Below are 12500 nucleotides of genomic sequence, written 5' to 3'. Positions count from 1 at the left end.
TACAGTAATTACATAGTTTTGTCTATAGCATTTTCATTTTTTTATATAATATTTTTGTTTTGTTTTTAGCATTATATTTAAATTATTTTAACAATTAATTTATTGGTGTTTAATTTAATTAAGTTTTAATGATCTTTTATACATTAAATTTTTTTTTAGTATTTAAATTTTTGTTTTATTTTTAATATATATTTTTTTGCTTTTAGCATTATATTTTCATTATTTAAAAGTTAAATAATTGGTGTTTAATTAGGTTTTAATGATCTTTTATATAATTAAATATTTTTGTTTTTAGCATTTACTTTTTTTATTTTTAATATATATTTTTTGTTTTTAGCATTATATTTTCATTATTTAAAAATTAAATAATTGGTGTTGTTTAATTAGGTTTTAATTATCTTTTATATAATTAAATATTTTTGTTTTTAGCATTTACTTTTTTTATTTTTAATATATTTTTTTTGTTTTTAGCATTATATTTTCATTATTTAAAAATTAAATAATTGGTGTTGTTTAATTAGGTTTTAATTAGCTTTTATATAATTAAATATTTTTGATTTTAGCATTTACATTTTTTTAATTTTTAATATATTTTTTTTGTTTTTAGCATTATATTTTAATTATTAAAAAATAAATAATTGGTGTTTAATTTAATTGTTATAATTATCTTTAATATAAGTGAAAAATATATATATATTTTTCACATTTTTTTAATTATCTTTTATATAATTAAATATTTTTGGTTTTTAGCATTTTAATTATTAATATAATATAATTTTTTTGTTTTTAAGCGTTACATTTCAATTTTAACAATTAAATAATTGGTGTTTAGTTAATTTATAATTATCTTTATTATAATTAAATAACATTTTAGTTTTAATTGTCTTTTGTATAATTAAATATTTTTGTTTTGTTTTTAGTATTTTAATTGTTTTTAGCATTTAGCAAATTTAACAAAGTTTTAAGTATTTTAAATTTAATAAAAAAAGTAGAATTTATTTAGCATTATTTTTAATGTAATACATTTTTTTGAGCATTTAAATGAAGCTTTATATAGTTTTATAGGCTTTGTGTTGTAGCTTTATATTCTGCCTTTATTCATCCGGTAGAGATTTTAGTTTGTTTCAGTGTTCAGTGATCCTGTTTCCTGTGTAACATGAACTAATGTTGAGAAATTTTCAAAATATTGCACAGAAAGAGTCTCTTCTGCTCACCAAATCTGCATTTATTTGATCAAAAATACTGTAAAAACAGTGTAAAACAGCTGTTTTCTATGTGAATATATAGTAAAGTGTAATTAATATCCTGTGATCAGAGCTGAATTTCCCCGTGCCGCGTGTCCTCAGGTGAACCGAGAGCTGAAGAAGCTGCTGGTGGCGTCGGTGGGCGATGACCTTCAGTATCACTTCGAGCGGCTCTCGCGAGAGAAGAACCACTTGATCCTGGAGAACGAGGCTCTGGGACGCAGCCACACACACACGGCCGAGCAGCTCGAGCGCATGAGCATTCAGTGCGACGTCTGGAGGAGCAAGTTCCTCGCTAGCCGGTGAGAAACGCCATGATGCTAATCAGGCTTGCTACGATAGTCGGTGTTACCGGTGTTAGTGGTGTTCAGAAGCAACTTTTATTTTTTAGATAAAATCATTTAGTTCAGTTAGAGAACAGACATTACAATTAAAAACTGAACGGTGTCTGCTTAATAAATCGTGAGCTGAGCGAGTTCATTACTATGGAAAAACACATTATGAATGTCTTTTACTTTCGCTTTTAAATTAGCGATTTTATTTATACAGTGCTTTATACAATACAGATGGATACTGAACAACGCTAGGAAGACTGTTGCAGAGTTTGGGTGCTAAATAGGAAAATAATGTTCATGTGAAAATGCTTGTGTGTGTGTGTGTTCTTGTAGCGTGATGGCAGAGGAACTGACCAATGCCAGAGCAGCTTTACAGCGTCAGACCAGAGACGCTCAGTGTGCCATTCAGGATCTGCTGCGAGAACGAGACGAGTTCTCCAGAGACATGCTGCACACACACAGGTACACCTTCACACAGGTACACCTTCACACAGGTACACCTTCACACAGGTACACCTTCACACAGGTACACCTTCACACTTCACCGTCTGTTATCGTCAGTGACCGTGATTGAAGTCGCTGGAGCAGCTGATTGATTGATAGTGCGTGAGTGTGATTGACAGTGAATGAGTGTGATTGACAGTGAGTGTGAGTGTGATTGACAGTGAGTGTGATTGACAGTGAGTGTGATTGACAGTGAGTGTGATTGACAGTGAGTGTGATTGACAGTGAGTGTGATTGACAGTGAGTGTGATTGACAGTGAGTGTGATTGACAGTGAGTGTGATTGACAGTGTGATTGACAGTGAGTGTGATTGACAGTGAGTGTGATTGACAGTGAGTGTGATTGACAGTGAGTGTGATTGACAGTGAGCGTGATTGACTGTGCGAGCGTGATTGACAGTGCGAGCGTGATTGACAGTGCGAGCGTGATTGACAGTGCGAGCGTGATTGACAGTGCGAGCGTGATTGACAGTGCGAGCGTGATTGACAGTGCGAGTGTGATTGACAGTGCGAGTGTGACAGTGAGTGTGATTGACAGTGAGTGTGATTGACAGATTGACAGTGAGTGTGATTGACAGTGAGTGTGATTGACAGACAGTGAGTGTGATTGACAGTAAGTGTGATTGACAGTGAGTGCGATTGACAGTGCGATTGACAGTGTGAGTGTGATTGGATTGACAGTGAGTGATTGACAGTGTGAGTGTGATTGACTGCGATTGACAGTGCGAGTGTGATTGACAGTGCGATTGACAGTGAGAGTGTGATTGACAGCGAGTGTGATTGACTGAGTGTGATTGACTGAGTGTGATTGACTGAGTGTGATTGACTGAGTGTGATTGACAGTGAGTGTGATTGACTGAGTGTGATTGACAGTGAGTGTGATTGACTGCGATTGACAGTGCGATTGACAGTGTGAGTGTGATTGACTGCGATTGACAGTGCGAGTGTGATTGACTGCGATTGACAGTGCGAGTGTGATTGACAGTGCGATTGACAGTGAGAGTGTGATTGACAGCGAGTGTGATTGACTGAGTGTGATTGACAGTGAGTGTGATTGACAGCGAGTGTGATTGACAGTGCGAGTGTGATTGACAGTGCGAGTGTGATTGACTGCGATTGACAGTGCGATTGACAGTGAGAGTGCGATTGACAGTGCGATTGACAGTGAGAGTGTGATTGACAGCGAGTGTGATTGACAGCGAGTGTGATTGACAGTGAGTGTGATTGACAGTGAGCGTGATTGACAGTGAGTGTGATTGACAGTGCGAGCGTGATTGACTGTGCGAGCGTGATTGACAGTGCGAGCGTGATTGACAGTGCGAGCGTGATTGACAGTGAGTGTGATTGACAGTGCGAGTGTGATTGACAGTGCGAGTGTGATTGACAGTGCGAGTGTGATTGACAGTGAGTGTGACAGTGAGTGTGATTGACAGTGAGTGTGATTGACAGATTGACAGTGAGTGTGATTGACAGTGAGTGTGATTGACAGACAGTGAGTGTGATTGACAGTGTGTGCGATTGACAGTGCGATTGACAGTGTGAGTGTGATTGGATTGACAGTGTGAGTGTGATTGGATTGACAGTGAGTGATTGACAGTGCGAGTGTGATTGACTGCGATTGACAGTGCGATTGACAGTGTGAGTGTGATTGACTGCGATTGACAGTGTGAGTGTGATTGACTGCGATTGACAGTGTGAGTGTGATTGACTGCGATTGACAGTGCGAGTGTGATTGACTGCGATTGACAGTGCGAGTGTGATTGACTGCGATTGACAGTGCGAGTGTGATTGACAGTGCGATTGACAGTGAGAGTGTGATTGACAGCGAGTGTGATTGACAGCGAGTGTGATTGACAGTGAGTGTGATTGACAGTGAGTGTGATTGACAGTGAGTGTGATTGACAGTGAGTGTGATTGACAGTGAGTGTGATTGACAGTGAGTGTGATTGACAGTGAGTGTGATTGACAGTGAGTGTGATTGACAGTGCGAGTGTGATTGACAGTGCGATTGACAGTGAGAGTGCGATTGACAGCGAGTGTGATTGACTGAGTGTGATTGACTGAGTGTGATTGACTGAGTGTGATTGACTGAGTGTGATTGACAGTGAGTGTGATTGACTGAGTGTGATTGACACTGTGTGTGATTGACTGCGATTGACAGTGCGATTGACAGTGTGAGTGTGATTGACTGCGATTGACAGTGCGAGTGTGATTGACTGCGATTGACAGTGCGAGTGTGATTGACAGTGCGATTGACAGTGAGAGTGTGATTGACAGCGAGTGTGATTGACTGAGTGTGATTGACAGTGAGTGTGATTGACAGCGAGTGTGATTGACAGTGCGAGTGTGATTGACTGCGATTGACAGTGCGATTGACAGTGAGAGTGCGATTGACAGTGCGATTGACAGTGAGAGTGTGATTGACAGCGAGTGTGATTGACAGCGAGTGTGATTGACAGTGAGTGTGATTGACAGTGAGCGTGATTGACAGTGAGTGTGATTGACAGTGAGTGTGATTGACAGTGCGAGCGTGATTGACTGTGCGAGCGTGATTGACAGTGCGAGCGTGATTGACAGTGAGTGTGATTGACAGTGCGAGTGTGATTGACAGTGCGAGTGTGATTGACAGTGCGAGTGTGATTGACAGTGCGAGTGTGATTGACAGTGAGTGTGACAGTGAGTGTGATTGACAGTGAGTGTGATTGACAGATTGACAGTGAGTGTGATTGACAGTGAGTGTGATTGACAGACAGTGAGTGTGATTGACAGTGTGTGCGATTGACAGTGCGATTGACAGTGTGAGTGTGATTGGATTGACAGTGAGTGATTGACAGTGCGAGTGTGATTGACTGCGATTGACAGTGCGATTGACAGTGTGAGTGTGATTGACTGCGATTGACAGTGTGAGTGTGATTGACTGCGATTGACAGTGCGAGTGTGATTGACTGCGATTGACAGTGCGAGTGTGATTGACTGCGATTGACAGTGCGAGTGTGATTGACAGTGCGATTGACAGTGAGAGTGTGATTGACAGCGAGTGTGATTGACTGAGTGTGATTGACAGTGAGTGATTGACAGTGAGTGTGATTGACAGTGAGTGTGATTGACAGTGAGTGTGATTGACAGTGAGTGTGATTGACAGTGAGTGTGATTGACAGTGAGTGTGATTGACAGTGCGAGTGTGATTGACAGTGCGAGTGTGATTGACTGCGATTGACAGTGCGATTGACAGTGAGAGTGCGATTGACAGTGCGATTGACAGTGAGAGTGTGATTGACAGCGAGTGTGATTGACAGCGAGTGTGATTGACAGTGAGTGTGATTGACAGTGCGAGTGTGATTGAGTGCGATTGACAGTGTGAGTGTGATTGACAGTGTGTGATTGACAGTGCGAGTGTGATTGACAGTGCGATTGACAGTGCGAGTGTGATTGACAGTGCGGGTGTGATTGACAGTGTGAGTGTGATTGACAGTGCGGGTGTGATTGACAGTGAGTGTGATTGACAGTGAGTGTGATTGACAGTGTGAGTGTGATTGACAGTGCGATTGACAGTGCGGGTGTGATTGACAGTGAGTGTGATTGACAGTGTGAGTGTGATTGACAGTGCGGGTGTGATTGACAGTGAGTGTGATTGACAGTGCGAGTGTGATTGACAGTGTGAGTGTGATTGACAGTGTGGGTGTGATTGACCATGCGAGTGTGATTGACAGTGCGAGTGTGATTGATAGTGAGTGTGATTGACAGTGCGGGTGTGATTGACAGTGAGTGTGATTGACAGTGCGATTGACAGTGAGAGTGTGATTGACAGTGCGATTGACAGTGTGAGTGTGATTGATAGTGAGTGTGATTGACAGTGCGGGTGTGATTGACAGTGAGTGTGTGATTGACAGTGAGTGTGAGTGTGTGATTGACAGTGAGTGTGATTGACAGTGAGTTTGATTGACAGTGAGTTTGATTGACAGTGAGTGTGATTGACTGTGTGTGTGATTGACAGTGTGTGTGATTGACAGTGTGTGTGATTGACAGTGTGTGTGATTGACAGAGTGTGTGATTGACAGTGAGTGTGTGATTGACAGTGAGTGTGTGATTGACAGTGAGTGTGTGATTGACAGTGAGTGTGTGATTAACAGTGAGTGTGTGATTGACAGTGCGACTGTGATTGACAGTGCGACTGTGATTGACAGGTCCCTGGAGCAGTTGCTGGTGTCACTACAGTGGGGTCGACAGCAAACGTACTATCCCAGCGCGCAGCCGCTCAGCACCGGAGAACTGGCCTCAGCCAATCACAAGCTTGCAGACGCCATTAACTCACACCTGCTGGGGAACGTGAGCGGCAGCGGCGGCCCGAAGAAGAGCCGGAACCAGAACCAGAACCAGAACCAGTGCCGGAGCTCAGAGCTCTGCAACACGCCGGCCGAGAAGATGGCCGAGAAGGTGCGGCGCTCTCTCAGATAATTATTAGAAAATATTAATCCATATCAAGAGATGAGTAATTGTTATCAGGGTTTGAAATTAATTTTTCACTCACTGGCCAATTTGGCTACTAAATTTTTAAGTGACCAGACATTCAGAACTTCTACTAGCCAAAAAAGAAAAGAAATTAACCTTAACTAATCACAGTCTTCTATAGATATATAGCAGATTTGACTTGCACGAACTTCCCAGTAAAGTGAGTAAACATAATAATAACACGCCAAATTGGCTCGTGATTCGACAGCGTTACTCGCCACAGCTGATTATTACACGCGTTTGGCGGGTGTTAATTTCAAACCCTGATTGTTATTAAGAAGAAATTAGATTAATAATGAAATTAATAATTCAACTAATAATAAGAATGGATAATTAGAAATAAATGAATAATAATTCTGTTTGAGAAATCATTCTCAGGATTGCAGAAGCTTCTGGTTGTTGGTTTAGATGTTTTCCTCTCTGATTGTTGTCCAGGTGCTGCGGAGTCTCGACCCCATTTCCTGTTCTGAACAGGAAGTGGACGCATCACCGACTGACCCGCATCATTCCCACTTCCTGCCCAGCAAGAAGAGCATCGGGCGCTTCCACCCGTACACGCGCTACGAGAACATCACCTTCAACTGCTGCGAGCGCTGCCGCGGGGAGCTAACCGTGCTTTAGCCGTCAGATGCTAGCGCTAATGCTAGCGCTTCAGGTGCCGAAGACAAACCCCTCAAACACACACGCATTAGAATGACCTCTGACCTGACGCAAGCTCAACGTGCTGTAGCCATCAGACGCTAGCGCTAATGCTAGTGCTTCAGGTGCTGAAGACAAACCCCTCGAACACACACACACACACACAACATCAGAATGACCTATTACCTGACGGAAGCTCACCGTGCTGTAGCCGTCAGACGCTAGCGCTAATGCTAAAGGTGCCGAAGACAAACCCTTCGAACACACAACAGGTTTGGGGTCAGAGATGGCCCTGTTCGAGGTTTATTGGCCCTCATGTTCTTCCACTCCTGTATGATTATATTTCTTCACTCAGAAGATGTTGAACACACACACACACACACAGAACAGCAGACGGGGAGTAAGTGATGAACACACTCATGGATCGCTGTGGCTGCCGATTTTAAAATATAAAAAGTGCAAGATTGTGTGTGTGTTTTCATGGCTTTAGTTTGACGCGTGTAGGATGTGTTTGTGTAATGCAGTGTTTCTGGAATATAATGCGTGATTGTATTTACATTGTTTCATACTTCATCAATATGAGTCTTCATCAATATGAATCTAGGTACTGTTTTAAAGTGTTTTCCTGGACCAGAGTGAATCAAATCTTTGTTTTTAAAGTATTTTAGTGATATTTTCTCCATCATCTTCTTTTATCAAAATAAACAATTTGGAATGAAACTTTTGTTTTTATCATACCAGTAAAAAATCTTATTTTTAATGCAACAATTCTTTGATATGAAAGCAGAGGAAAGATTATCAGTGTTTCTCTATCAGATTGAAATTAATAATTGAAATGTGTGAAATAATTGTCCAGATAGGATGAGTTTGAGCACTGCATTATGAGAACGAGACTGTGTTTTCTGTTTAATTAATTTCATTGGTGAGTGATTCTTTGAAAAATAATTTATTCATAATTAATTAAATTAATTCAATAGAAATTAATAATTCAGTTCATAAGAAATTCATTAATTTGTAAGGATTTAATAATTAGATAAATTAGAACAAGAAATTAATTAGAAAATATGTCATAGGAAGAAATTAATAATTTGAGAAATAATTAGATTAAAGGTAAGAAATTAATTAATCCATAAGACATTAAAAATGAAGAAATCAGAATAAGAAATTAATAATTAGAAAGAATTGAATAATATTTTAATAATTCATAAGAAATTAATAGATTAATAAGAAATTAGAATACAAAATCATTAGAAATTAATTAATTTGTAAGAAGAATTGAATAATTAGCTTAAAAATAAGATATTACAATAAGAAACGATTAGAAAATTAATAATTAGATAAATAAGAAATTATAATAGGGAATATTTAGACATTTATTATTTATTCTTAAGAAAATAGAGAAATAATAAGAAATGCATAATCCATAAGAAGAAATTCATGATTTTATAAAAAAATTGAAATTAGAATAAAATTTAATAATTAGAAATTAATTCATAAGAACAAATGAATAAGATAAATAAGAAATTAGAATAAGGAATAATAATTAGACATTCATTAAGAAGAAATTAGAATAAGGAAATGAATAACTAGAAATTAAATAATTTATGAGAATTTAATAATTAGATTCAAAATAAGAAATTACTCAAATTACAATATTAAGAACTGAAGAAATTAATTCATAGATAAATAAGAAATGAATACTTATTTTTTTCTGCCAATTTGATCTGTAATAAAAATGGTCAAAATGCAAAAACAAATATAAAGCTCAGAAAAACACATTGACTTTATGCAGAATATAATGTCCTATTTTTGTCTTTTATGGTGTGAAATATCATCATAGCATCAGCCATATGAAATAAGAAGCATCTGAATTAGCAATGAATTCATAAGAACAAATTAGTAGAGACAAATCCCTCCTAATTTGATTTAATTGTCATGAAAAACAAACTTGGTCTTTTCATCTATTTTTGTCTTCTTTGGAGTGAAATATGAGCACACTGCTGTTTTATATGAATAATAATATAATCATCTGAAATCATTTAATTGACACAATATTTGGGGATATTTAATTTAATTAATCAATCAACGATACTATTGATCAGCATTACCAAACGTGGACGTTCCACTAGAAACAAACATTGATGTATTGTTTTAATTTAATACTGTGAAGCTGCTTTGATACAACCTATGTTGTGAAAAGCGCTATATAAATAAACTTGAATTGACACAATAAACATTAAACAACCGTAAAGAAACAGAATTACATTATTAGCTCCCTCCTCCCAACACGTCTTTCTCTCTCGTCCTATTTTTGATTAAATTGTCATGAAAATGATGTCAAAATGCAAAGAAATGTTATTGCTCAGAAAAACTTGCTTTATTATCTTTATGCAGAATATAATTTGCTATTGTCTCTTTCGGAGTGTAATATGAGCACACTGCAGTTATGAAATCATTTTATTGACACAAAATAAGCATCAACTAAGGTACGGTATTACATTATTAGCCTTCCTCCTCCCACCACATCTTTCTCTCTCGTCCTCTTTTGTGTCCGTCGGTTTTGTTTTTCGGAGCCGCGGAATTATTTCGTACGAATTGAGTCTTTCCAGTTCTCATCTGATGAAATCCGCAGTGTTTCCTCTTGGGCACGAACTCCAGCGCCGTCTTCCAGTTCCCCGTGTCTTTCACGGTGCTCAAGATGCGTATCATCTGATCCAGGGTCAGGTTCTTGGCTCCACAGTCCCAGTCCAGATACTCGTCCAGCGGGAGCCGCGCGGTGGCTAGCTGGAGGCGTTTAGCGTTAGCTAGCGAGACGCCGGACTGGATGGATCGGTCCACGATGGCGCCGACGACGTAAACCTTCCTGTGGTCGAACTCGCGGAGAACGGTGGGCGAGTCCGCGGTGAGATACACCAGATCCTCGCGGGGAAACACGTCCGCGGGTTGGCTCGCCGTGTCCGTGATTAGCATCCGCTCCCATGTTTCCGCGCCGTAGCGCTTGAGGAGCTCGTGGTGATACGCGCCGCCCGGCGTTAGCCCGCAGAAGTGCAAGTGAAACGGGTCCGAGGATCGTCGGTTGAATCCTTCGGTCTCCATCAGCTGAGACACGGCGTTCTCCATCTCGCGGCGCGTCATGTGACGCTCGTAGCTCATATCGTAGACTAGCGGCTGCCCGAAACGCATAGCCTGCGCCGCGCGCCAGTTCTGCAACCGATCCAAGGACCCGCTCCAGAACTTCATGAGAAACGTGTTCTTCAGTTCCCGCTCTTCTCCGTCTGTGATCCTCTCAGGTTTCGGCTTATTCTCGCGCTTCTCTTTCTTCGAGATCTTGTGCGCTTCTTTGATGGCGAGGAACTTGAGGAACTTCTTCTTAGCGGATTTGGTGGTTAGCGCCGCGAGATCCTGGAGCTGCTCGTCCGTGATGTCCTTGGGGACGAGCTTCCCGGCCTGATGCCACATCTCCACCAGCTCGCGGTTGAAGTCTAGCGTGGACGGACTCGGGTCGCTCTGGTGCTCAGGCAGAGCTTGAGTCTTCATCACGGTCTTCCACACGTCCAGGTCCAGCTTCTCCTCCTCTTCATCATCTTTCCCGGTGGTCCGAGAAGTGCCGATGGATCTGGGGAGCGTCTGAACCGGAGCGCGAGAGCAGATCCGTCTCACCGCTAGCGAACACGAGCGCAGGAACATCACGTCAAACACCTGAGGAAACACACACTGAGTTAATTCAGGGTAATTCAGAAGCTATCCCATAATTCACTCGCCCTCGAGCCGTGTTTCTGACTTTCTTCTTTCAGCCGAACACAATCAGAGTTATATTAAACAATATCCCGGCTCTTCCCAGCTTTATAAAGGGAGTGAATGGAGGAGATTTTGAAGCCCTAAAAAAGTGCCTCTGATGACGAGTGACCTCTGACCCGACGCATGATGAGTGACCTCTGACCCGACGAGTGACCTCTGACCCCACGCATGACGAGTGACCTCTGACCCCACGCATGACGAGTGACCTCTGACCCCACGCATGACGAGTGACCTCTGACCCAACACATGACGAGTGACCTCTGACCCAACACATGACCTTTGACCTGGCGCATGATGAGTAACCTCTGACCCGACGCATGACGAGTGACCTCTGACCCGACGCATGATGAGTGACCTCTGACCCCACGCATGACGAGTGACCTCTGACCCCACGCATGATGAGTGACCTCTGACCCCACGCATGATGAGTGACCTCTGACCCCACGCATGACGAGTGACCTCTGACCCCACGCATGACGAGTGACCTCTGACCCCACGCATGACGAGTGACCTCTGACCCAACACATGACCTTTGACCTGGCGCATGATGAGTAACCTCTGACCCGACGCATGACGAGTGACCTCTGACCCGACGCATGATGAGTGATCTCTGACCTGACGAGTAACCTCTGACCCAAAGCATGACCTTTGACCTGAAGCATGATGAGTGACCTCTGACCCCACACATGACGAGTGACCTCTGACCCAACACATGACCTTTGACCTGGCGCATGATGAGTAACCTGACCCTATGCATGATGAGTGACCTCTGACCCCACGCATGACGAGTGACCTCTGACCCGACGCATGAGTGACCTCTGACCTGACGAGTAACCTCTGACCCAAAGCATGACCTTTGACCTGAAGCATGATGAGTAACCTCTGACCCAAAGCATGACCTTTGACCTGACGCATGATGAGTGACCTCTGACCCCACGCATGACGAGTGACCTCTGACCCGACGAGTAACCTCTGACCCAAAGCATGACCTTTGACCTGGCGCATGATGAGTAACCTCTGACCCAAAGCATGACCTCTGACCCGACGCATGATGAGTGACCTCTGTCCCCACGCATGACGAGTGACCTCTGACCCGACGCATGATGAGTGACCTCTGACCTGACGAGTAACCTGACCCAAAGCATGACCTTTGACCTGGCGCATGATGAGTAACCTCTGACCCGACGCATGAGACCCCACGCATGACGAGTGACCTCTGACCCGACGCATGATGAGTGACCTCTGACCCCACGCATGACGAGTGACCTCTGACCCGACGCATGATGAGTGACCTCTGACCTGACGAGTAACCTGACCCAAAGCATGACCTTTGTCCTGAAGCATGACGAGTGACCTCTGACCCAACACATGACCTTTGACCTGACGCATGATGAGTGACCTCTGACCCGACGCATGACGTATTGACGAACACAGAAGCGCAGAGGATCGAGCAAAACAAAACACCGGTCACG

The 12500-nt window shown here is 42.0% G+C and overlaps 2 protein-coding genes across 3 annotated transcripts in view; one reads left to right on the top strand and one right to left on the bottom strand.

The window, feature by feature from the left end:
• Positions 1-7775, top strand: part of blzf1 (basic leucine zipper nuclear factor 1) — an 11352-nt gene extending 3577 nt beyond the window's left edge. For both annotated transcript variants that reach the window (XM_079864012.1, XM_079864013.1), the window contains exons 4-7: positions 1347-1546; positions 1913-2041; positions 6267-6516; positions 7027-7775. In XM_079864012.1, the coding sequence (XP_079720138.1) occupies positions 1347-1546; positions 1913-2041; positions 6267-6516; positions 7027-7212 (765 nt within the window). In that variant the 3' untranslated portion in view covers positions 7213-7775. The remainder of the gene's footprint in view (positions 1-1346; positions 1547-1912; positions 2042-6266; positions 6517-7026) is intronic.
• A 1339-nt stretch (positions 7776-9114) lies between these two features.
• trmt10c (tRNA methyltransferase 10C, mitochondrial RNase P subunit) overlaps positions 9115-12500 on the bottom strand; it is a 4474-nt gene continuing 1088 nt past the window's right edge. The window contains exon 2 of the mRNA XM_079849005.1: positions 9115-10929. Within this exon, the coding sequence (XP_079705131.1) occupies positions 9733-10929 (1197 nt within the window). The 3' untranslated portion in view covers positions 9115-9732. The remainder of the gene's footprint in view (positions 10930-12500) is intronic.

Source organism: Squalius cephalus, assembly GCF_949319135.1.
Source record: "Squalius cephalus genome assembly, chromosome: 2".
NCBI classification, from domain to species: Eukaryota; Metazoa; Chordata; class Actinopteri; order Cypriniformes; family Leuciscidae; genus Squalius; species Squalius cephalus.
Note: the sequence above shows the minus strand (reverse complement) of the source record. Positions and strands in the feature narration are given on the sequence as shown.